The sequence below is a fragment of the Mirounga angustirostris genome, unplaced genomic scaffold, assembly GCF_029215605.1.
Source record: "Mirounga angustirostris isolate CCGP_5_RB_7025 unplaced genomic scaffold, mMirAng1.0.hap1 SCAF_4, whole genome shotgun sequence".
Classification (NCBI taxonomy): Eukaryota; Metazoa; Chordata; class Mammalia; order Carnivora; family Phocidae; genus Mirounga; species Mirounga angustirostris.
Genome location: NW_026991712.1, coordinates 162,048,591 through 162,074,800, shown reverse-complemented (window position 1 = coordinate 162,074,800; position 26,210 = coordinate 162,048,591). Strand labels below are relative to the sequence as shown.

The 26,210-nt window shown below is 54.1% G+C and overlaps 1 protein-coding gene across 1 annotated transcript in view; it reads right to left on the bottom strand.

Moving 5' to 3' along the window:
- Positions 1–542: 542 nt before the first annotated feature.
- Positions 543–26,210, bottom strand: part of GRIK3 (glutamate ionotropic receptor kainate type subunit 3) — a 220,924-nt gene continuing 195,256 nt past the window's right edge. The window contains exons 12-16 of the mRNA XM_045898073.2: positions 23,421–23,539; positions 20,747–20,964; positions 10,460–10,682; positions 9,697–9,947; positions 543–6,668 (exon numbers count right to left, since the gene is read on the bottom strand). Coding sequence (XP_045754029.1) covers positions 6,474–6,668; positions 9,697–9,947; positions 10,460–10,682; positions 20,747–20,964; positions 23,421–23,539 — 1,006 coding nt within the window. The 3' untranslated portion in view covers positions 543–6,473. The remainder of the gene's footprint in view (positions 6,669–9,696; positions 9,948–10,459; positions 10,683–20,746; positions 20,965–23,420; positions 23,540–26,210) is intronic.

Below are 26,210 nucleotides of genomic sequence, written 5' to 3'. Positions count from 1 at the left end.
CACATAAGGACATGACTACTAGCAGGGTAGCTCTGTGGATAATGAGGCGTTGGGGACACATGTGCCCACGAGAAGACAGAGGTTAAGACAATGTCAAGGATGGGGCGCCTGGGTGGCTCAGATGGTTAAGCGTCTGCCTTCAGCTCAGGTCATGATCTCAGGGTCCTGGGATCGAGTCCCGCATCGGGCTCCCTGCTTGGCGGGGAGCCTGCTTCTCCCTCTCCCTCTACTGTTCCCCCTGCTTGTGCTCTCTCGCTCTGTCAAATAAATAAATAAAATCTTTAAAAAAAAAAAAGACAATGTCAAGGATGGACGCCTCACCCTTGTCATCTGAAACAGGAACCAGGGGCCTGAGCTGGAGTCCCCCACCCGCCCATCACCAGGGTCTCCTGCCCGGGACACAGTCAGCCTAGGGGTGAAGGTGGCTCAGCTGCCCGGCACCCTCTGGTTTGAAGGACAAAGAGGAGCAGAAAACACACCTCAAGTGGACACTGTTTTCTAGAAACATTTCTTTATTTAAAATTTAAAACCATATTACTTCATACAGCAAACTGTGCACTTTGATATATCACAGTGTCTTAAAAAGGAAAATAATCAGATTTGTTTGGAAAGTTATTTACATCAGCCTAGAATGATTGGCAAGTAACACAGTTACTATGAAACCCAAATTGTTACAAAATGTTTACAAAAAACTATATTCATAGAAATTCTGCATGTCCACAAAGGGCATCCCCTGAATGGCCCAGAGACCAGTGTGTGGGAACCATGTCGAGTGGGAGTGGGGGGCATCCAGGCACTCTGGTCTGGGTGGTGGGGCAGGCCAAGGGTCTCACATGGCGCCGTCTGGGGGCTCAGCCCTGGGGCTGCGAACCCAGGTCCCCGACAAGGGAGGCCCAGGCAGAGATGGGGTGGGGGTTGGAGCACTGTGGCATGTGGGCCCTGGAGCCAGGACAGGCCCCTCCTCAGGGGGCTGGATTCAGATGTGCTCTGGCGGCGGGGGAGGAGGCCCCAGAGGCAGATTAAGTGCACACCAGCCTGACGCACGGGGCCCAAGCAGAAGGCAAGCTGCCGACCACACGGAAGCTCGCTCCAGGTGTCTTCTCTCTTGCAGATTCCAGAGGTGCTCTGACCAGTGGCAGGGGCAGGACTGCTAGCTAAAGGACTGGGATCGTGAGGCCCAGGAGGAGCGGGGAGGGGCGGGGCCACGGGCAGGTCCGGAGGGGGTGCGCCCTGCCCACTGCCCTGCTCGGGGAGATGGAGCGGGGGAGGGAAGGCAGACAGATGGCTTGGGCAGTGCTAGGGCAGGAGGGCCTTGCTGGCTTCTCTTTCCCCTGGCGTCACTGCACCCTTCACATCTCTGGCTCCTTGGTCACTTGCTAACAGCTAGCCTCTGGGTCAGATGGGCCTGGGGAGGTTGTCTGCAGTGGGACAAGCCTGCTGGCGTTACTACAGCTGCTGCCCTGTAGCTGGAGGCTGTTTTGATCTGTAAAATAGAGACGCACTGCAGGGTGACTGGAGGTCTTCTGTTCTAGAAGGCAGACGACGGGGCCAGGGCCAGTGAGTAGGGCACAGGGACATTGCACTGGCATGTGGACAATGCCCTTGGGGCCATTCTCCTTAAAAAGCATTTTCCCTAGCTGTGAACTGTGCCTTTGTATGTGGGTGGGAATCTGAGGCAGAGGCCTCTGCCACCGAGAACGTTCCAGCCTTTTAGGATATTCCAGGTGGAGCCTGGCACCTATCTGGACACTGTGACAAGCACAGGTCTCGGAGCCAAGTGCCAGCTTGACATGACTCCCCAGACACAGGCCTTGCTTGCTGTCCTGCCTCAGACACTCTCAGATGGAGACCAGGCCACTGAATCTCTCCTGCCCCTCGCCAGGAGGCACTGCTGGGCAAGGCCCATCCGCCAGCCCCTGTGGTTCGGTCCAGAGGTCCACCCTGCCCCAGGTGACCTCCATTCCAGACTTGGCTGCTGTCACCCCATCCCTCACCTGGTCCCCACCCGTACTGGCTGGGTTACGTACACTCTGTGTGCAGACGTGCAGGGAAGGGTGCGTATACACATGGGCTACAGGTCATATATACACTGTGCATATATATATATATATATATATACAGCATATATATATATCTTTTTACATTCATATATATATTGTACAGAACATTAACCTTCTACCAAAAACAGTTTTGTGACTTCACATATGGCCTTAGCTCTGAAATTCTAACTCCAGGGCAAATCCAGGATTGAAAAATGAGAGCTCCATTCAAACTGGCATGGGGACTCGGGGCAGGGCCCTTCTACCGTGGCAAGCAGCAGGGCCCCTTCCAGCTGTGTCCGTCCCGTTGGGGAGACTGTTCCAGATGTGTCTGCTCAAGACCTGTCTACAGAATTGAGCTCATTCCTTGCATCTGTCCACCGGGCTGGGCCCATCCCAGATGTTTAAGTCCATCCAGCTGTTTGTCCAGATCACAAGGCCCCTCCAGATGGCTGTCCACACCGGACCAGTCCAGACATGGGCCAGAGTTTGGCCAGTTTCCAGCTGTTTGTGCAGATAGCTGAGAATGGCTTGGGAAGGGCCCAGCTTCATGCCTAGGGATGAAGCAGCCGCTTGCGGACGTCCACAGCGCAGCCCTGGGAAAGGCAGGGAGGGAGCCTCTGTTCTCAGCGAGTGCGGCCCGGCTCTTCTCACCACGTGGAAACTTCGTCCAGCCCCGCCAGCCCCCTCCCCCATCCTGGGCCATCACTTCTGTCTGCAAGTGCATTGGGGAGGGGGACAGGATGTGCTCTTCTAGTTGGGGCAGTCTTGGCTGGGCGGTGGGTGGGGGAGGCCCTCCAACCCTTCAAAGATTCAGAGTCAGCTCATCCGCCACGAGAGCATGATTCCTCTTGAAAGACACTTGCAGAGTGGGGCCACCTGAGTGGTGACCAAGCGGTCAGGGTTTTCTCATCTGTCCATAGCAGAGAGACCAGTAAGAGGTCAAGGGGAGAGAGAGGAGGAGGAGGGTTCATCGTCCGAAAGCCCCAGGGCCCTGGTGACTGGCGGTGTGTGTGTGTGTGTGTGGGAGGGGGGGTCTGCTCACTGCTGCCCCTCAGTTTGGCCAGTCTTAGCTGGCTGAGAGGAGGCACTGGCATTTCGGGTGGGAGATGAGGGTGGGAGGTGGGGGCAATCTTGTTAAGGGCAGGCATGTGGGGCCCGACAAGGACAGTCCAGCACCTGCTGGGGCAAGTCCCGTCTTCTGTCCTATCGAAACCAGCTCTGACGCTTCCACAGCCAACCTCGGTGCCGCTGTGCGTGGATGTGCCCCTCACACCCTCTGCAGTGCACATGAGCACCTGCTGCCACGGTTGACTTTGCCTTTCATTCCTCTTGATCCGCCTCGATGCAAACACCTTCTCCCCTCCCCACTCCACCCGGTATAGTAGTACCAGCTAGCACCTTCGGAACCCGGGGAGAGACACGGCTGCCACTTGGGCAGAAGCAGTCCCCACTGCGTTTTGAACACTGGGCTGGTCTCGAAGGCAAACCAAGGACATCAGCCAGAGTTTGAACATGAGTCACACACACAGACATAAGGCTTGAGTGGCGGGGGGAGTCGGGCAACATGGCACCCCACCTTCACTTACAAGTCTAAAAATCATTTTAGTACCTTTTGGGGGATTTCCCTAATTGAATTGTGCCTCCAATAGCCACTATTCTTCATTCCGCTGATGAAACATCTTCCCAAACCCACGCCACTTCTTTCTTCCCCCATCAGCCTGTGTTCGTGTGCAGCCTCAGAAGAACACGACTCACTCATGGAGCATCGTACACAAAAGCCCACTGTCTCGCCAAATCCTTGTGACAAATGATCTCTCCCTACCAACAGAAGTGCAAACAGACCCTGATTCCCTGCCTTCCTGATTGTCCATTTCTGCTCCTGCTGTGAGCTGGAACACATGGGTGAGTTTGCACACCCATGTGTGAGCATGCCTCCTCCCAAGAAATTCCAGGGCCACATGGCTCCTTGCACACATGCACTGATCTGTACCGCACAGCTCTCTGGTTCTGTCCTCTGTCCTGCTCTCCGCTGCAAACCACGCCCCCACACACAGGTGCACACATGCTCACACGTGGACCCCTCAATGACATGGCTTCTCCTTTTAAACATTTGGCAACACTGCGGGTTTTATCCTGTCCTCCACCCTCTGCCATGGGTGCAAAATGTACCCCCATGCGTGCGTGCACACACAGGCACACATAAGCATACACACTCGTGCATGCGTGTATACATGTATATACTGCCCAGGACCCCAGTAAGACATGGTTTCTCCTGTTTTTACATGTATGGGGCTCTGCTGCTTGTCCAGATTTGTCTCCCTCATCCCAAATTCACACACATGTGTGCACACACACGTCAGAACCTGAAGGGTTCTACTATTGCATGTCCTGGACTCTGTTTGATGTCCAAATCTGTCCCTCACCCCCAGCCCTAGGGCTCACACACACACACAGATACACATATATGCGTGCACACACGCACTCCCACACACGAGCTCACGACAGCATGGCTTCTCCCGTCATTACGTGTGTTGGCGATGCTGTGCGCCCAGCTCCCTTCTCCCACCTACCCAGCACACAGCCTGTTGGAGCTGCTGGGAGGGTGGGAACCAGCTGGTTTGGTCCTGCAGCTCACAGTTTGGAGGAGGAACGGTATTTATCACATGAGCCCACTGCGCTCTCCTGCTTTGGGAGTCCCTGGGGGGAGCTAAAGATTATCCTTCACCCCAGCTGAGAAGGTCCTTGAGATCTAAATGTAGCTCTTCCTTAACCAGACTCCCCAGGCAGAAACAGGAGAGAGGTGGGAGGGGGATAATAGTGTCTTCTGGGTCCCCATCTGGAATCTCCAGCCTTCCCTCCCCTGTTCTGAGACTGCCTTTCACCCTTAGCAATGGGAAGCTTTGCTGGTCCCGTCGTAGTCTCTTTAAGGACACTTTGCTCCTAAACCTTCCATGTCTCATTCTTTTTCCAGAATCTTAGTCACAGACTTCTAGAGCATCCATCTTACCTAGCTGGAACCCACAAGTCATCTGGTCTGGCCCTCACTGGTGCCCCATCTGCTACTATTTCTTTGCTATACCCCCAAGCCCCACTAGGTCCAAGCTGCTCTGGACAAGACATCAGGGCCTAGATGGCCTGTCTCTCTATGTGGGGTCTTTGGTTAATTCTCCAGGAGGCAGCTTTTCTTTCCCCACCCTTGGGGCCTCTATGAGCTCTGATACCCTGTCCCTGAACACTTTCCTTTCTGGGGAGCATCTTTAGGTTTGGCAAGTTCAGGAGGCCAAGAGTTCTTGAGGGCCTTCCTGGCCTTCCCCATCGACCCCAAAGTTAGCCTGTGCCATAGGACCTGTATCCCTCTTTTGGGGGGAGGGTCAGGACTTTCACTTCAATCTAGGCTTGTCTTCTCCTTCCAAGGTGACAGAAGGAGGTCAAGGTCAACTGGCCAGGAATGGGGAGTTGCTGATGAGTAGATGGCAAAGAGCCCAAGCTCTCAAATGCCACTAGGGTTTAGAAAACAGCTCATTAACCAGCAAAATAAGACCCAATGGCTCAAGGGCCTATGGGATTTCCATGGAATCCACTGTTCCTCTGGCTTCAAATATCGGCTGAATCTCTGGTCACCCCTTCTGAGAGATTCAGGGGGTCCTCTATCTTCTGGCCAGAAAGTAGAAAACTTGCTCTGACCACTCCTCCACTTTATACTCCTGGAGACCTCCTTGAGGAATGGGAACAACTGGGACATCGTCCATAAGAATTCAAAATGGTGGCCTTTGTGCATTTTCCTCTCTCCCATACCCCAAACTCCTCTTTTCTTCTATGGGGCTCTCTGCCTTCAACTTTGCCAAGATGGAGGCTGCCATACATGGTGCCAAGTCCAAGAGACCAAGACTATGTGAGCAGCCCCTAAGGGATGAAGTCTTCCTTCTGCCCAAGACATGTGGGGCGGCCATTCCCCATCTTCAGCTCCCATTGGTAGCCACACTACAATCCTTAAGGTGCCCAAGGTTTGTGTCTCTGGTCTCACGGTCATGGCCCAGGAGGCCTGGGCTCATGGGGGAAGGAGAGGCAACATACGAGCTGTTTCCCATTTTCTTTGGCCTCAGCAAGGCCGTGGTAGGAACTTCTGACTGTCAAGGAGAGGTGAGGGGCAGGTGAGTTTGGCCTGAGAGAGGCATGTGCTTCCTTTTGGCCTTGGCTGTCTCGGCTGGCAGCTTTAGAAACCCACAGAAGAAATGAGAGGCGAGTGAGGCCCAAGCAGCTGGCCTAGGGGCCTGCTGGTTTCCTGGGAGGTAAGGGCAGAGGGCTCCTGGCTCAGCAGGCAGGCAGCAGCTCTGGCCCCCAAGCCCAGGGTGGGCACAGGGGAGGTGCCTTCCAGTCTCCTTGCTTTCCTCTGCCCTGCCCCCAGGCCTTCGGTCCCCACCCCACCTGTGCCTAGGGGAATACAGGGGCCAGTGATGTGCTGCAGGCCATGCTGTCCTTGCCTGGAAGCCGGCGGTCGTTGAACGTGTGCATGTTGATGACAGCGTCAGTCTTGACCATCATGGGAGGCTGCGGCTTGTGCTTGACCCGACGCTGGCAGGTAAGGGAGAAACGGATCTCATCGGCTACCGTGCTGCAGAAGGAACGCTGGGGTGGGGTGGGAGGGCAAGGGGCACATGGGTGAGGCCCGGCCTTGCAACCCCAGCCAGCTCCTCCCCTTCCTCCCAAGGCTGGTGTCAAGGCTGCCTGTCTCGCTCTCACCTTTAGGCCACCCACCCTCTGCCCACTCAAGATGACCAGTTTATGAGGCAGCCTACAGAGCGTTACGTTCTTGTTTGGAGACTAAGGTAGACAGAGCAGGTAGTATCATCCTATCCCCATTTCCCAGATGAGCAAACTGAGGTTCTGATGGGCGTGCACATTAAAGTTTGAGGAGTTTGACCTGCCTGATTTTTCTCCACTAGATTCTGAGGGCAGGAACCAGCCAGTTTCATCCCTGTAAGCCCAGCTCCCAGCACTAGGCCTGGCCCAGGGTCAGGCTTAAGAAACACCTGATGAATGTATGGGTAACCTTTCCCCTGGGAGGGCTTCCCACTACGGGCAGAATCACCACGCTCCCACACGGACAGTCCGGCACGTTTCTCAAGGTGTGCAAATGGGAGGCAGGTCCCTGCAGGGCAGCTGGGTGGCAGTGGTTTCTGGCCTGGGTCCCTATGCTTTGCCTGCAGGTATCTGACGGCGGGGGCTCCTAGGAGACCCAAGGCCAGAGGCTGTCCTGTGGCTTGTCTGGAAGGCAGTGGGGGCTGTTGATGGCTCCATTTGCATGGTGAGGTCCTCACAGGAGCCCCCAGGCAGCTGTGACAAGGCTGTGCGGGGGAGGGGAGGGCGCGGAGATTCTCAATTCTGGCTCTGCCTCTTACTCACTTCCCCTTGTCCGCCCGCCAAACACAGAATGGCAACCCTCCTCACCTGCAGTTATTCATTCTGAAAATATTTACTAAGGCCCTACTATGTGCCACGCGCTGTTCTAGGTGTCAGGCAAACAGACGTGAAAAAGGCAGGTCCCAGCCCTCAGGGAGATTCTGGTCTATGATGTGATAGAGACAAGTAATAAACGTGCAAACAAATAAATCACTTCGGAGCACAGTAAGTGTTGTTAAGAGAACAAAGCAGTGGAATGAGACAGAGGGGCATCGGGGGTGGGGCCCGGTGGGGAAGGGTCCTTGAGAGGTGGCATTTCATCTGAAACCTGAATGACCAGAACATGCCAATAATATGGTGCTTGGGGTGGGGGTGGGGGTGGGTGGGAAGAGCATTGCAGGTACATGGAACAGCATGTGCAAAAGGCCTGGGGCTAAAAGGTGTTTGGTGCGTTAAGGACTAAAGAGGAGGCCAGTGTGTGTGGAGGAGAGTGAGGGAGGGGAACGTGGGAAGGAGAAAGTCAGACAAGTGGGCTAGGACCAGATCTTGTTGTTGGCTTTTCAGTGGATTGTGGAGCTCATTCCAATTGTAATGGGAATTCCTAAAGAATTTGGTTGTTCTTTTTTAATGTATTGTAATTTTTTTTAGCCCTTCTTTATTATTGGACATTGAGGGGGATATTCCCCTCCATTTTTCATGTGCTAATTAACACTTCATTGAATATCCTTGTAAATAAAACTGGCCACTTCCATTGGGTGCATTTCTTTTTTTTTTTTTTTGAAAGATTTTATTTATTTATTTGAGAGAGAGAGAGTGAGAGACAGAGAGCATGAGAGGGAGGAGGGTCAGAGGGAGAAGCAGACTCCCCGCCGAGCGGGGAGCCCGATGCGGGACTCGATCCAGGGACTCCAGGATCATGACCTGAGCCGAAGGCAGTCGCCTAACCAACTGAGCCACCCAGGCGCCCCCATTGGGTGCATTTCTAAAAGTAGAAATTCACTGTCAAAATGTGTGGTCACTTTTAAGACTGTCCACACTGCAAAGCTGCTTTCCAGAAACATACGCATGGACTGCTCCCAGCAAGACTGGAGCATGTCCCTTTCCTCATGCCCATAAGAACTGTGACACAAGAATGATCTTTCCCCTTCCTCTTTGCTGACTCTGGCTTACCGATTATAAAGGACCCCATTTCATTTCTGATGGTTGTAAAAAGTACCTGTTTTGAATGGTCCCCTCCATATAGGACATACCTACAATCTCCTTCCACACTGGCCCTGTGTCCCTTTGAACCTCCCTGTGAGAGGTGCCTCCCTCCAGCCCAGAGGCCCTCAACCCACATGCTCATTGATTTTTTTAAATTTTCATTTTTTAAATGATTTTATTTATTCATTTGACAGACAGAGAGAGAGAGAGCACAAGCAGGGGGAGTGGCAGGCAGAGGGAGAGGGAGAAGCAGGCTTCCCGCTGAGCAGGGAACCCGACGCAGGGCTCGATCCCAGGACCCCAGGATCATGACCTGAGCCGAAGGCAGACGCTTAACCGACTGAGCCACCCAGGCGCCCTCACGTGCACATTTAAATCACCCTGTAAATATACTTTCTTAAGACACCAATGCCAGGCTCTGCCACAGACCAATTAAAACAGTCTCTGGGAGTGAGGCCAGGGCATTAGGACTTAAAAAACTCTCTCCTTGTGATTCTAATTTGCTACCAGGACCCAGAACCACTGCTCAACCACACTTGAATTAATGAGATGGGTTGAGCAGAGTTCTACTGCCTGGATGCTTGGGCCAGACCTCTTAACATTCCTTTCTTTTTTAAACTTTTGATTATGGAAATTTCCAACTATATGCAGAAGTAGAGAGAGCAGCATAATGAAGTCCCATGTAACCATCACCCAGCTTCAACAATTACCCTGGAGGGTTTTCTGCAGGGGAATGACATGGTCTGAATGAAGTGTTAAATAGGGCCCTGGCTGTGTTTGGAGAGCGGATGGGAGAGACGAGGCAGGAAGGCCAGAGTGGAGGCTTTTGCATGGGCCAGCTGGAGAGGAGGGGGCTTGGCCTGGCCTGGAGCCACAGTGGTGGGGATGTGTGCTCAGAGTCAGAGCAGAGGTGGGGCTGTCAAGCCTCCTCCTGGAGCCAAGGCAGGGCTGGCTCAGACACCATGCGTGCCTGGGAGGTGTGAACCCAGCTCACACCCTGTGCTCCCCACTCCCTCCTTTCCCCACGCGGGCCCCGGTTCTTGAGGCTTACCTGCTCTCGCTCTGCTGTTTTACGGAGCTTGTACACAAACTCGCCCACAGCCACCAGCACGGACAGGACCAGCCCGGCGGCCAGGACGATGAAGATGCCCCCGATCTTCTGGATACCCAGGGCGCTGGCCTCTTTGTTCTCCTCCTCAGGACACCCGTTGCCTCTCCACCACTTCTCCTTCATGATGTGCAGCTTGTCCTCCTCCTGCAGCTGCAGGATGGCGATGGTGATCTTGTCCCGGTACGGGGAGCCTGAGTGGGGGAGCGGGGAGCGGGCTGGCAGGGGCACTCAGTCCCTGTGCATGTGCCCCTGTCAGCACCCTGGACAGCGCCGGCCACCATCACTAGCCTCTCCATAAGCTCCTAAAGGTCCCTCTTGGAATCTTTCTATGGTGTCTGGGTGGGAGCAAGGTCCTGATTGGGGGTGGGAGTCTTGCCAAGGAGTCCCTGTCTCCGTCGGCCCCTGGCAGGCCCCGTGTATCAGGGCTGCATCGACAGGGGTGAGGTCAGAGAGAGCAGGCATGACCTCTGAACCGACCCCCTACCTCGGTGCTGGCCCCAGCTCTCCTCTGCTTAGGCCGAGGCTGACCTCGCAAGGTTGTGACTCTACTGCTTTGTCTCTGGGTTGAAGAGATGACACCTTTTGAGGCTCAATGGGATGAGCTGGGAGAGGGAGCAGGAGATGGGGTGCATGAGTAGCTGTGGGGGCCCCAGTCATCCTCTGTCCCCCCAACCCTCTCACCCGCCTGCAGCCCCTTGCTCACCCATGGGCGTGCCAATGCCGTAGCCCTTGGAGTCGATGAGGCCCCCGATCTGGGTAAGGTTGCAGTTCCTCTGGGTGACGTACTCGATGGTCGTGGACTCCATGAGCAGTGCATAGTCTGCCGTCAGGGTCCTCTGGATGCCCTCCTCGTTGTTCTTCACCAGCGCTGATGGCTTGCTGCTCATGAAGGCCCACATTTTCTCAAAGGTGGAGATCTTGGATTTCTGGGCCATGATGGGAGGGGTGATGCACACAGTTACTGAGCACATCAGGGGCCAAGCACCCCGCACCCCACTTAACAGGGCTCTGGTCACTGAACTCTGTCTAAAACCCTCTGATGGGAGGGAAGGCCACCCCTTGCTCAGCTGTGGAAACTGAGGCCCTGGGAGGGGAGGTCCCAAAACACACAGTTGGTAAGGGATGAAGCCAGGATTCAGACTCAGGCCCACTTACCTAGAAACCCCTAGCTCTTTGCCATGGCACGGTGGTTTTCAGACTGGTTTTTTAAAAAATGCATTTTCTTTCTCTAACCTTTATTAAAGGTTTCCATGTGCCAGCCCTGTTCTAAGAGCTTTATCTGCATTAACTCACTGATTCTTCACAACAATCATAGGACCGTTAGCTCCATTTTACAGAAACTGAAGCCATGGCTAAGTCACTTGCCCAAGGTTACTCAGACACTAAGTAGCAAAGTTAAGCTTCCAACCCAGGCCATCTGGCTCTAGAGCCCATGTTCCCAGCCACTTAGCTGTCACTGCCTCACATAAAAATCTGTGAAGATAGAGAGGGAGAGGTGGCTGCCAATGAAGGCAAAGCTTGGTGGGTTCTGGGCCCCCGCTCCCACTTCAACCAAAGGGGGCCCCTCCTGTGTACTGTGTTCCAAGGGAAGACAAGGGTTTCTGTCTATTGGACTTCATTAAGGAGCGGAGTGAGAAGAGGGGCCCGTCAGAGCACGTGGTCGGCAGGCCCCTTATCTCCTTACTGTGACTGTCCCCAAAGCATTCCAGGCTGGACGCTGATGGATGAGCAGAACTAGCATCCCTAAGATGAGGTCCAGGGGGTGGGCTGCTGGGCTTGTCCTGCTTGGCTGGGGAGATTCAGAGAAGGTGCTGGGGCCAGGAGAGGGGCCTGAGGTTGAATGTCCCCTGCTGCCTGAGGAGAATGGGCAGATCAGGGTGCATGGCATTCATGAGATTTCTCGGGAGATGATAGCCAGCCAGCTACCTGCTCCCAGCAGGGAATGGCCCTGCCCCACAGATCCCAGGGGAGCAGGTGGCTCTGCCGGCCCCATTGTACCCGGCTGCTTCCAAGTCTAGCTGTGCCTGTCTGTGATGTCAGCCTGTCTGATTGGCACCCGGCCCAGCTCCGGTGTGCGTGACAGGCTGGTGCAGGGCTGGGGGATGGGTAGGGGATGGGGAAAGAAGCTGTGTCTGCTGGGAGTCCAGGCGGCAGGGGCAGTGGCTGGGAGGAAAGTGTATCTACTATTCTCCAGGGGCTTCCCAGCTCTGGTGAGGGCTATCCTCTCTAAAACTGGCTCCTGGAGACCCAAGCATGCCTGGGAGAGCAGGGAGCCCTGAAGCAGCAGGCAAGACCCCACTTGGAATTTTATCAGAACCCAGAATCCACCAAGGGCCAGTGATGCCTCCTCTGGGCCTGGGGGCACCTTCACAGACAAGCAGCTATTGTCCCACCTGCAAATTTATCTGCCTCAAAGCCGAAGGCCTGGAAGGGCTCAGATGCTTCTAGCTCCTCCTGTCCTCAGCCATCCTACTTTCTGCCAGGCCTGTGTGCAATTAACTACTCTACCACCGGTTACTCTCGCCTCTTGAGCGCTTACCTTCAAACCTGTGCTCGCCAGCTACTCTCTCTTGCCAGCTACTCTTCCCCACCCCAGCTCCTCCTCTGGCCCCAGACACACTCCCCTACTAGCTACTCCTGCCCTTAAAAACATTCCTGATTTCCAGCTTTTCTGACTCCTCAGACATAATTTCGGATGTCCAGACTCTCCTTCTCTGGCTCCTTTTGTCCCTGAGGGCCTTTCTCACTCTGTGACTGTTCCTGCCCAGATGCACTGTGGTAGGAAGCTTCTGTCCAAGCTTCTATGCCGCTCTAATGATCCCTGTCCCTGGTACTCCTGCCCTTGTGTAATCCCCTCCCCTTGCGTGTGGGCTGGACTAGCGACTTGGTTTTAACTGCCCCCTAGGAGCGATCGGATGTCACTTCTGAGATTAGGTTACAGGAGTCTGACGCTCTTGCTTGCACTCTCTCTGGCTCCTCTCCCCAGCTGCTCTGATGACAGCCGGCTGCGTGCTGTGAGTCGCCCCGTGGAGAGGCCCGCGTGGCCAAGAACAGAGGGCAGCCTCCAGCCAACAAGGAGCAGAGAACTGAAGCCCTCAGTCCGACAACGCAGGAGGACCTGAACACCGCCAACAACCACGTGCGCGAGCTTGGAAGCAGAGCCTTGAGATGGTTACAGCCTTAGCCAATACCTTGACTGCAGCCTGTCCCGGACCCCGTGCAGAGGGCGCAGCTAAGCTGTACTGCTTCCTGACCCAGTCAGGGAGATCATAATGCTGTTGCCTTAAGACGCTAAGTTCCAGGTAATCTGCTCTCGGAACCACGTACACACACAAGCTACTGCTGTGCCCCAAATCATTGTTTTTTCAGATAATCGATTCCAATGATTCCTCTAATCAGATCATCCAAGTCCAGTCTTCCCTGGGGCCAGGGACGCATGCTCCTCAGATACTCGGCCCCCATGGTCACTATAACTAAGTACTATTGCCCCATCAGTGGCTCCAGCACCTCAGCTCTTTTCCATCCCAGTCTCTCCTGCCTTCCAAATTCTCCAATGGGAACTGGGGGTTGATGAGATCATCAGGGCTCCCCTTAGGTCTCCTTATGCATGCATCATACAGCCATCCATCCATCCATCCAACCAGACTCTCCTCTGGCTCCTTGTATCCCTCAGGGCCTTTCTCACTCTGTGACTGTTCCTGCCCAGATTCACTGTGGTAGGAAGCTTCTATCCTGCTCCTGCTTCTATCCAAGCATCCATCCAACCATGCATCCATCCATCTTCTCATTCATTTTGTTCATGTTCTCACCCACATACTACTTACACACTAATTCATTCAACTGACCACTCAACTGTCCACCTAGCCTTTTACTTATTTATCCATCCATCCACCCATCCATCCATCTATCCTCTCATTCATCATGTTCATGTTCTCACCCACATACTACCTACACACTAATTCATTCAACTAACTACTCAACTGTCCACCTAGCCTTTTACTTATTTATCCATCCATCCATCCATCCATCCATCCATCCAACCATCCTCTCATTCATCATGTTCATGTTCTCACCCACATACTACCTACACACTACCTCACTCTCCCATGAAGCCAGTCATCCATCAGTAAATCTCAAACACTGGCAAAAGGAACTTGACAATGAACCACTCAGGAAGCCCTGCCCCACTCCTTCTGTCTCAGAAAGGGATGAGAACTCTTCTTTCTGCAAACTCCTCCCTGTATCCTCCCCCAACACCCCATTCTTCCTTTACACAGGCATGTCAAGCAGAAACAGGTTCCGACATTAAAACATAGGTTCGTTCCAGTAATACTCCACGGTAAATGCAGACAGAAATTTCTTTTGAGGGTCAGGAAGCTGTTGAGGCCGATGGGCTTTGAGGAAGACACATAAAAGCCTCCAGTGGGTAAAGGAATGCAGTGAGGGAGATGGAAGAACAGCAGAGAGCTGGGGCCAGTTGAGAGAAGAGAGTGAAGCTGGCTGTGATGCTGATTTCAAGCGGTTCCGCTCTCCCAGCTCCAGTGTCAACAAATTCACACCTCCACCAACTTTAGGCAGGTGGCTCTGAAATCCGCACCCCAAGGATGGCCACCGACTATGCTTACTCTGTGTCTTGGGGCTCCCATGCTCAACCACATCCACTCATGGTCTCTGCTTCCCTTTAAGTTCCCTCCTGTCTTCTAGATGCTGTGATTCCAGGACACATCCCTGAAAAGTTCCCCTCTAGCAGCGTGGGGCTGAGGCAGGGAGGGGTATAGCCGGGGCCCCTCTCAGAGCATCAGGTCCCTCTCCCATCTCCTGGGCCTGGTCACCAGAGGCCAGAGTTCCTGTCACTGTCCTGAGCTATAATCACCACCCCAGGGAATGGGGTCCCACAGAGCTAAGGCTCCCACGTCACCCTGCCTGTCCCAGCTCCACTGGGAACCTTAATAAGCATTGCTTCAGGGCCAGTCACCCAAATGAATTAATGGAATTGTTTGGAGCAGCCAATACAGGGCGATGTGCCAGGACGGAGAGGCTTTTTTTATCAGTAAAACTGGCAAGAAAGTAAGTTTCAGGCTCACGACTTTCAATTCCAGCCTCCTCAAAGAAGTAAATTGATTTTTCCCCAACTGAAGATACTTAATCTTGAGAATTTAACATTTCTGTACAAGAAAAATGTATATGGGTATATATAAAAATATCTATCCATTTCAAAGGGAGCTGAATCCCAGGGAACGTGTGCAGAGAGGCAGCGGCAATGTGATTCCATGCGAGACCTTGGGTATTTCCCATGGTGGAAAGGAGACCTTTCCTCAAATCAATTGGCTTGCTTATCCCTGGGTGTGGAGGCTTTGGCCTTATCAGATCCACATACTTGAGCAGTTAATCATGTCTGTGGGATTATTTCCGTGGGGACCAGGCGGCCTCCCTGAGTCTGCTGCCTCTGCCTGCCATTGCAGTCCACCTTGCCAGGATAGACTCACTGACCCTCCAGTCCTGCAGTAACCCCTGCTGTTGGTGCCTGCCCCAAGGCTTGTGTGTGTGTGTGTGCAGGGGCGGGGGCAGGGGGGCAGGCTGCTGTCTGGCCCGTGCAGAGGAGGGGAGGGCTGCAGGCTGGGGATGGAGGCAGTCGGAGGGGGTCACCTCTGCTGCTTGGACTCTAGTGTCACGCCAACCTGGGTTCAAAGGCCAGCTCCTTCTGCAACCACAGGCCAGTGACGTCCCATCTCTGAGCCTCATTTTCCACATCTGTAAAATGGGCGTTAGCTGAGCACAGAGCTCGATCCCTACGAAGTGCCAGACGAGTGGCTGGCATCACATTATTTCTCTCGAAGGCTTGTTCTCTCATTTGGAAACTAGGGATAATCATTTCTACAGTGCAGAGTTTCTACAGAAATTAAATGACACAATGCCCGGGGTAGAAACCCCCAGTGCTGACAGGGGCGGGGGGTGGGGGGAGCCATAAATACGGAAGGAGGGAGCGCTGAGTGGAATTCTGAGAGCCTGGGAAAGCTACTGCCTCTTGGCTCCCACAACTCTTGTTCCGCGGGTGAGCAGCTCAGTGATGCCAGATCCTTCACATTTTCAAGAAGCTGGAAATGTGAATATTCTAAATGCAAAAATCTCTCCATTTTAAAATGCTGGCAACTCACACAAGAAAATGTAAGCAGTGTATGGTCCCCAAAACCGTGTCTGGGGGCTGAGCAGGCCTGTGTACCACCACTTTCAACAACAAAACCGTAAGAATGGTTAGCACTTCTTACAGCGTGTACTCTGTGTCAGGTGCTCACTGTGACTCTGTTACGCTGTCTCCGTGAATTATCCCACTTCGTCATCTCGATAACTCTGCGAGGGGGGTTCTATTATCAGCCCCGTTCCATAGAAAGGCCCAGAGCGGTCCTCGAGTGTTCAGTCACTTCCTCTCACCACGGGCCAAGCCCCGCACCTGTCCCTGCTCCTCGGCCTGCCCTCTCGGGGTCTCTTCTATTCTGAGGGTCTTGGGGCTCCTCCCAAGTTCTTAGCTCTGAGCAGAGGCCGATGGCCATCCTGTGAGAGGTACCAAGGTCCTTCCCAAAGCCCATGGTCCCCCATCTGCAGTGACTTGGAGAAAGGGGGATTCTCCAGGTGTCCCTTGGCTGGTCCCTCTCCAAAGTGCTCTGGTTAAGTCCTCTGGGGACTACAAGGCAAAAGAAGAAAAGGGTCCAGCCTGCTTCCTAGTCTTCTGGGTCCACCAGCTGAAGAGGCGTCTGACTCGAGTGCACCTGTGTGCCCGGCGTTGGGCTAACCACCATATATGCCCAGGAGTGCACCGAGTCCTCTTGCTGACTGCCGCGTACGGGGAACCCGTATCTGTGTCATACAGGGGAACAAATTGAGGCTGGGAGAAATAAAGGGACTTACCCCAGGTCACCCAGCAGAGCCAACACCCAGGACTCAAGTCCTGGTCTGTCTGACTTTTAAGACCAGGGTGACCTGACCGTGCCAGGCTGCACGACACTGAATCCTGCCTGGCCCCTGTGTTTTGGGGGCCCTGCTTCTGCTTGAAGGCAGGGCTCTGATTCTAGACCAGCCAGCAGATGGGCCAGGAGAAACTGGAGGCTGAGATGGGGTGAGCCTTCCAGCTCATGGAAGAGTCGGCCGAGCAGCTGGAAGATGGGGCGTTGGATGGAAGGCCTCTCCAGGCTCCATCGCTAGGGCCAGACAAGGCTGTGCAAGGGGGTGGGGGGCTTGACAAAGCTGGAGCCCCGGGGAGCCTGGGATCCTTGGGCCCCAGCTCTGGTCTCTTCCCTGAGTGGGAGTCCGTCACCCACAGTCCCTCCTGCCGTGACGGGCCCCCCTCCCGCACCGCAGCACGGAAGGGGGCTAAATCCTTGGAGAAGCCGTCTTCAGACAGCCTGGCTCCCTTCAAAGCTGCCCAGTGAACACGCTTCCCCAGTGTTCTCCTTTACATTTACATATTTTTACAGCCATACAGTGCTTTCAAAGACTTCCTTTTTCATCTCCTAATTAATTTTTATCTTCCCAGACAGAGGGAGGACAGCACGGGAGATGCTGTTTATGAGGTCTGCCGCTCCCCGACAACTCTTCAAGTGAAATTTCCTTCAGAGCGCCGGGCCGCCTGGAGCTGTGCGTCTCCCGGGCTGCAGGGTGGGCGCGAGGGCTCCGGCCAGACCACCGGGGTTCCCATCCCAGCTCAGCATTTCACTAGCTCTCCATCTTAGGTAAGTCCGTGTGAACTCAGGTCACTTTGGAGTCTACCTTCCTGAGATGTCGGATGGAGATGAATGATAATAATGGTCTCTGCGGTCTGGGGTTGCTGTGAGGATGACATGCGTGAATGCAGGTCAAGTGCCCGAACGTGGCTGGCACCGAGTAAATGCTCGACAAATGTTACTACTACCGTTGACCTGGCCAATGTCTCCTAGATATCCTGTGGCTACACCTGAAGCTGGTCCCTGTTCAAGCTTAGTGCCACATCCACTCATGGGCAGGGGGGAAGACTGCCCTCCAGAAGACCCTAGAGGGGGTGTGGGGGAGGGCGCCGCGTGTGCACACAGAATTATCTGACCTCGCGTCGTGCTTCCACCACCGATCTGCTGTGTGATCATGGGCAAATCACCCACCCTCTCTGTTTCTCCAGGTTCAACTCAGGTTTCCTTCCAGCTCTAACTTGAAAGTGATAATGAGGAGGCTACCACCTCACGGGGGAGAGGAGTGGGGACTGGGAAGGGGACGGGTGACTGGAAAGCCCAGCTATGGAGGGTGGGGGCTGGTAGGGTGGGGAGGAAGGAAGCTTGTCTGGGGAACTTCTGGGCGGGTGTTGTGCTTCCAGCTCATGATCTGAGGTGGGGTTCATATCGCCACATTCAAGCTCCTCTCTGCCTGCAACGCGGTCCCATTGCTGCTGTCAGTGATAAGGGAGCCTGCGCTAGAAGAGCTTCCCTCGAATTCAAGCGGGAGACAATGTCGCCAGATGTCCAAGGGGATTAACTGGTGATCAGGAGAGCGGGAAAGCAGGCTTGGTTCTGCAAGGGGATGCGGAGTTGCTGTTTCTGGCCAGGAGCCCTTGTAAGCATGGGCCCCGGGGCCCCGGCATCCCAGCTGGGTGACAGCATGGGTGTCCCTCCTCTGCCCTCCGGGCTGCACAGTATGCAGGGAAGGTGCGTGAGGGCGGAACAGGCTGCTGGAGGCGCTGCTTGATGCTGAAGACAGCAGTGCGGTGGGGGCTGGAACCAGGCTCTTGGAAGCCAATCTGAGCATCTTAGCGTGGAGGGAGGCAAGGGCGTCCAATCCGCGGCAATGAGCCTGCACCGGGCTTATTTATGCCGCTTCCCTTTGATCGGGAGCCCTGCTTCGAGATGGGCTCATGTGTAATGCATGAGACGCTCTGGCACAGTCAGAGGGCTGGGCCACAGCCTGGGGACAGGTACGAGCAGGCGCACTTGCAGCAGCGTGCGCACCCCCCACCCCCCCGCCACACACACACGAACCATTGCACATGCAGACACATGCACGCAGGGGCCATCACACACACATACAAGCTACACGTAGAGATGCATGGCCTATGACACACACGGATGCCCATCCCCCAGGCTCACTTGTCTAGATACGCCCGTGGGGACATTCAGGCAGATAGACACACGTATAATCTCCACGCACATATACACAGAACCTATATACACACAAAGGCACCTATCCACATGCCCGGAGCACGGGGATGCATGCACACACGTGCTTGCCAGCACATGTACAGATTTTTGCAAATACTCCTGTCCAAGCACAAAGACACACATACACCCACACAGGTCGACTTTGTACACGGGCCCCTGTGTGTACACATACACACCTAAATGCATGTTTCTGTGGATTATATACTGTCACACATGCACACAGGCATCCCCTGCACACACACTCACGAACACATACCCAGGGTCCCAGAGGGCTCCTACCATGCCTATCACAATGCTTCTATCCGCCCCGAATGCACGACAGTGACCTCTCAGGAAGGCCACATTGGCCACTTCTTGGTGGTAACAGCAATATCACAGGAGGGGAGACCTTTTCCTCTCTCTCTCCTCCTCACTAAACATCTGCTTCCACCCTCAAGGAGGGTCCCAGGGAGGCCAGGGGAGGGGAGAGTGCTGGTGAGGCTCCGGTGCGCAGGAGGGAGAGGCTTTCTCTCCCCATCCTTTGCTGCCCTCCCCTTGCCTCCTTCAGGCCCGGCTGGAGGCTCAGTCCATCCCTCCGAGGCTTAGCCTGGAAGGAGACCAGAGCTGGGGGATGTGGAACCAGGGCCCAGGCTTCCAAGTGACTAATAAATAAATGGATGAATGGACCTACGGCCCCCAAGTTCCCGATCCTGACCATTTCGGAGAAACCACGAGAGCAGAGGTTCTCAGTGTGGCCCAGGGACCAGCAGCACCAGCACCTGGGAACTCACTAGAAACGTGCATTCTTGGCCCTGCCCCAGACCTACTAACCCAGAGGGTGGGGCCCAGGAATCTGGGTTTTCCCAAGCCTCCCAGGTGATAGGGATGCACACTCAAGTCTGAGTGTGGCCTAGAACATGGTCTTTTGGAGGAAGGCAGACCTGGGCCTTTCAGCTGTGAGTTCTTGGGCAACCTGCTTCATCACTCTGAGCCTCAGTTTCCACATGTGTAAAGTGGAAATAATCGTAGTGCCTACCTCACAGGACTGGTCATGAAGATTCACTGAGGCCAAGCCATTAGTCTGGCCCACTGTGAGCTCTTGGTGGTGGTAGCTCCTGTGACTTTTACATTCATTTCCAGAAGGACATTTACCGGTCCTCAGGGTCCGTCAGTGGGTTAGGAAAACCCTAGCTACTCTAGTAGGTGAAAACCTTGGGAAACTGAGCCAACACCCTACAAAGCAGGAGGAGCAGGAGAGCCCTGGCCAGATCCCCATCAGAACAGCTACCTGAGCAGGTGACGAGGGCTTTATCTGGACACCAGTGGTCTAAGAGTGTAACGTGCAAAGAAATGTTCATAAACGCTTGGTCAAGTTTTAACCTCCTCCCTGCCTTGAAGGATGTGCTCCTTGCTACCCTCTCAGTAGTGGAGAGCTCATGGCCAAGGGCAGGCCAGGCTCTTGGGACATGGATGCCACAGAGACCTTAAGTCAAGGGCAGGGAGCCCCCTGGCCCCCACAACTGTTTGTGTGTCTGGGCCACGCTTCTCCTTCTCCCTTTTCCAGCCTCATCCTTCCACCTGCCATCCTCTGAGGATTGAAGAAAACAGCACATTTACCCTGCTTGTCCCAGGTATGAAGATGTGTAGGATCTGTGCCAGGACCAACTCAGGTGGCCATATCCTCATCAAAGTTCCCCAAAGCCAACTGGTCTCAAACAGGGAGGGATGGCCTGAGCCTTGGGGATTCCTGGCCCATTGATGCTGTGAAGTTAGGGATGGAGAGCGAAGGGTGTGGGAGGGTCAGCTCATGGTGCTGCAAGGGAGGGAGAGGGTCTCACCTTGAAGAAGGTCATGGTGGCCCCGTCCTTGACAGCCCCATACTCGATTTTGGTTTGCTTGGCCAGGTCATCAGCAGAGTCGATGGGCGATTCCATGCGCTCCACAGTCAGAAAGGCAGCCAGGTTGGCCGTGTAGGAGGAGATGATGATGAGCGTGAAGAACCACCAGATGCCCCCGATGATGCGTGTGGACAGGGCTTTGGGCATCAGTTCAGACCCTGGGAGAATGGAGAAGGCAGGTGGTCCCTGACACGATCTAGGGCTACTCAGGCCCCTCTGGGTCACAGACTCCACTGATAATCTAGTAACAGCTTGGCAGATGTTCTCAGTGTGCCCCCCGGACCACCAGCAGCAGCAGAAGCACCTCCTGGGAACTTGTTAGCAATGCACATTCTCAGGCCCCTTCCCAGGCCCTACTGAATCCATCACTTGAGGGGTGGGGCCCAGCAATCTGGGTTTGGGAAGCCCTCCAGGTGGTTCCGATGCAGGCTAAAATTTAAGAACCACTGCTCTAGAACGACACGCACATTTCACAGGCTCGTCAGCCCCTGCCGTCCCCGGTTTGGAATGGGTGGCAGTAGAAACCCCGGGGCTCTGGAGTGAATCCTGCTCCCAACTCTGTGTGATTGTGCCAGACGCTTTCCCTCTCTGGGACCCTGCAAAGCCCGGAGACTGGTCCTTCCTCTGTCCCAGCCTCACACAAATACCGTGAGGCCGCAGCGACATAATTGCAGGAGAAAGTGTGTTGCAGATACAAGCAGTATACAAACACAAGATTGCCTGCTGGTGCTTTGCTAGAGGAGAAAAATCAACATTTTTTGAAGCTCGTTGCCGAAATAGATCCCTCTTCCTCCCCGACCTTGGGTGTGGAGCACAATTTCGATGAAACCTTCTAACTGAAGTAATTAACTAGGCGGCTTTCAAGAGATTTAAATAGCAAGTGACTCCTGAACTTCCCAGAATATTTGGACCTGCAATCTGAAAAGTGTCTGCTTTGATATGGATGACACTCAAAGGAGAGTTTTTCAAATACATAACTATTTTTCTCCCTCCTAATCAAAACCGGTGGGGGAATGCATCAGGAGCCGGGGCTTTGAATAGCAGCCGGGGGAGGGCGAGGAGAAGCGATTATTGCAATGGGGGGCTTCCAGGTCTCTCCCAACTGTCACTGAGAAAGGATAATGGACAAAGAAGCAAGGTGAGGCTTCGGGACACTCATTAATAGCGGGGACAGAAAGAGGCACTTCCGCTGAAAGCCGCCTGTGGCTTCCCAGCTCTGGAGACCACTGAGGCTCCCCAGGCGCCCCTCCCCACCCGGCCACACGCAACCCCATCTACCTGCTCCTCCCAACCCCGCCAGATTGCTCCAACCTAGGGCAAGAGCTGCCCCTCCAAGGGGAGAATGACTTGTTTTCCTGGTGGACTGTGCCAGGCTCTGCTGGATCCCTATCCAGACCCCTGCACTGGCCTCTGTCGTGGCTGGGAGATCGCTGGAGTTGGGGAGTTGGGGAGTTGGGGGCAGATTTCTCTCCCTTCTTCCTCCTTCATTTAAGCACCCAGCACAGGGCTTGGCATGTAGTGGTCACTCAGGACACGCTGGGATAATAGCATTCATTTGGCATTTGCTGACGGATGTCTACTGAGGGCCAGGGTTTGGACTGGGCCTTGAGAACACACACAGGTGAGTGAGGGACAGGGAATTCTTTGCCCCCTGGATCCCCTTCCCTTCCTTGCCTCCTTGTCACCCACTGCCCCTTAGTGGGATCCTAACATAGGCAGAGACTTTGGTTCCATCCCCATCCCTCCATCCCATTCCCTGAGTTAAGAGGCTCTGGACATACAACTCGACAGGCAGAAACAACGAGCTTGTTGCTCCTGGCCAGCAAGGCTGGGGAGCGGGGTCCTCCTTGGTGGTGGGGGGGGGGCTCCTCTCCCGCCACCTGCCCTTCAGCCCATGGTGTCTCTGCAGCCAGTGAGGGTGCTCTGCTTTCTGAGACATTTGAGCAACTGCAGATCTGGCCACAGGGTGGGTCACCAGGCCAGGGTCAGGTGCAACATACTGGCCCTCCCTCTAGAGGATGTAAGAAAATGCTGTCCTTCTGTGCATACCATCCCTGATGCACTCACCACCTGGAACATGACCCTTCTCACTCCCAAGCTCCCCACGGCCAGATGGCCACCAAGTCCCGTCCCTGCTACATCCTGAAGTTCTCAGAGTCCATCTCTGTCCTCTACCCCCATGGCCATGACCCCAGTTCAGGTCTCATCCTCTCATTTCTGCAATGGCCTCCCACCCAGCCTCCCTGCCTCCAGTCTCCCCTGTCCTCCGCTCAACTTGACCCAGCCAGCGTCTAAGGTGATGGGGCCATCAGTGGGGTTGGCCCCAGCAAGAAGGAGGCCGTATGTCCACTGCAACTGCAGCAGGAGAGGTTAGGGATGAGCCCTGCATGTCATGGGTGGGATGGCCTCTCTGCTTTAGCCTCAGACCCTGAGCCAGTCCAGCCACAGGACTGGTGGAGGACAGGGACCTGGGACAAGGATACATGCCTGAGTCTCCAGGTGTCTCCAACCTGCTGGCAGCTCTGCAGGTCTGAGGCTGCCCTGGAGGCTCAAGAGAGGAGGCACCCCCGCCCCCGCCCCTGAGAGGAGAGCCTTGGGGAGACAAGGCACCTACCTTGCTGCATCAAGGACCCCATCCCGAACCAGAAGCTGTTTAGCAGAGTGAAGTTGTTTTCCACCACCTCGGAGCCGGGATTGCAAGGATGAGCGTCATACCACTCGTAAGGGCTGAACCTGCAGCAGGGAGAGGGGAGCGGTGGGCGGAGCTGGGGGGAGCCGGCAGGGAAGGGGCACCCATGCTTCAGGGAGCTGCCTGCTTAGCAAACATTGATGTGCTGTCACTTTAGTACCAATTTACTTAGCGTTCTGCTGGGGAGGCCGGGAATGGGAAACCAGGGCCATTTTGCTTCTTGTTCTTTATTGTTAGTGCCCTTTTCTGGTTGTAAAAGTAATTCAGCAGTATCTCTTAAAATTAAAAGCGCACATGCCCTTCAACCTAGCAATTCTGCAACTCATTATCCAGCCTAGAAAAAACACCCGTACATGAGCATAAAGAGAAGCGCGCGAGGGTGTTTATCAAAGCATTGTTTGTAATAGCTAAAAACTGGAAACAGCCTCAATGTCCTTCAACAGAAAAATGATTAAGTAAACTCCGTCAGAAGCCTGTTCCGCAATGTCACACGGCTCAGAGAAGAGAACGAGAGATGTCTGGATGTCCTGATAGGGGAAGATCTTCCACCCCATACTGTTTGGTTTAAAAAAAAAAAAAAGTGATTAAAAAAAAGAACAATATGATCACGTTTATATAGATAGATTCCTAAAGATACAGCTCTATGCCTCTTTACGGACGTGTGTATACAAATGTGTTGGAAGGGTCTGGAAAGATTCCTACCTACCTCTGGGGAGGGGAGTTAGGAGGGCGGCAGGAATCTCAGGGCAGCCTGTTGCTTTAGGTGGATTAGATGAATTTTTTAAAAAATGAGAATGGGCTTTTCAATTACTTGTACACTTAAAATGGAAAAAAAGCAAAACATACACTTCATAAAATATTCAAACAGTATAGAAGAATACAATGAAAAAGCGAAAGTACTCCAGGATCCCACCCCCGGAGAGAACAATGTGTTACATAATTGTTCAGATTTTTCTCTCTGAATATACAAATACCTGTATGACAGGGAAAACTTGTTACTGAAAGCCCCCCACTGCCTTCTAAGGAAGACAAGCCCTGATAACCGGAGGGATCTTTGTTTGCTGCATGAATCCCAGGTGAGGCCATGTAAGCCGGAGGAAGCTAGCACACTCTGGGGAGATTGGGAGACCCTGGAGAGAGCCCCTGAGAGGCTGGCGTGGCTGGCGTGGGGTAGGATGCTGAGATGAGGGGCCCAGAAGGAGAGGCATGTCCAGTGGCATTTTGTTTTGTTTTTAAATGTATGATATGCTTTAAGTATGATGTCGTGACTTGTCCATCCCCCTTTTAAAAGCTTTAATAAATTATACATTGATCACCAAAGCTCGCAGGAGAAGAATTTTGCTCTCACAAAGTGGGAAGATCCTACACATATGAAATTTTAACGTGAGGCTTCAAACCAAGACGGGGATATTCAAAGGGAATGACCATGAACTGGCTAGAGGCTCTACAAATCCACAAGGAAGAGATAAAGGTTGAAGGGAGGAGAGGCGGAGACTGCTCTGGGAAGCTTCCGGAGAAAGCCTCGGGAGAGCGATGCATTCAGCGGTCCCCGCATGCCTCCTGGGAAGTCCTGGGAGAAGGGTGTCCACGGGACTGCTGAGGGAGCTGGCAGGCGGCTCTGTAACGAGGTGGGCCCCATCTGGGGGTCTGGAGGGCAGGGGTCGGGCTGATGCATGCCTCCCAGGTGCATGCAGGACGGGGAGTCCCTGCTGCAGGGTATTGGCCGGCACACCCAGACGCAGCCAGGTATAAGGACACTGGGCCAAAAGTGTTTCCCTGGACCGGATGGGCCCAAGCAGAAAAGAGATCCAGCCCAACTCTGCCCTAAGTCCTATCCGAGAAGGGCAACAGGACTGCGACGGGGAGAGGCCATGGGGCAGGGGCTGCTGGGGGGCCAGGTGCTGATCAGGGGAGCACGCTGACCTGGGGAGCAGGCCAACCAGTGGTCTGATGTATGAACAAAGGTAGAAATGTCAAGGACTCTACTGGACTCAACCTTCTCATTTCTGAATTGAAACAGTGTTTGTGATTAGAGAGACACCCGGGGTTCCTGTGACCTGGAAATGAGCCAAAAAGTGACAGACCCCGGCCGAGCCTTCACGGGGCAAGGAGAGCCTCAGCTCTGAGCACACTGGAATAGCGGGGAGACACAGTAAAGATGATTTTGGATGAGACCTCACAAGTCCTGCGTGGCTTACACACATCCGCGAAAACTGTGGTCGTTTTTAAACGCAGGAAAGTATCATACCATAGTGCTACCTAGAACTTGGACTTTTCCTTTAATAAGCCACCAGACTCTTTCCAGATCAGTTCTTCCGGATCTGCCTTACTCTCTGCAACTACTTCAGAGGTGTTTTCAACCACTCCTCTGTCGCTGGTGCTTGGCCTGTCCCCATACCCCACTGTTGCACACTCTGCTGGAAGAAACAGCCCTGGGGACACCACTATGGGCACCCATGCCGAAGGGCCACCCTCTCTTCTGAGCTGAGGCTTTCTAGATTTGGGGGGACTGTAAAGTGGGGCTCAGTGGTGACTTTCAACAGGATAAACTCCCAGGGGTGGACTTGCTTCTCATGATCGAACTACTTTGCTCTAGAATAGGCCTCTTGGTCATCAAGTACTGTAAGGGGCCCGGCTCCTCGCTACCCTTTGAGGTGGACAGTGCAATGGGGGCCCATTTTACAGATGGGGAGGTGGTTTGGAGCAGGCAGGGGA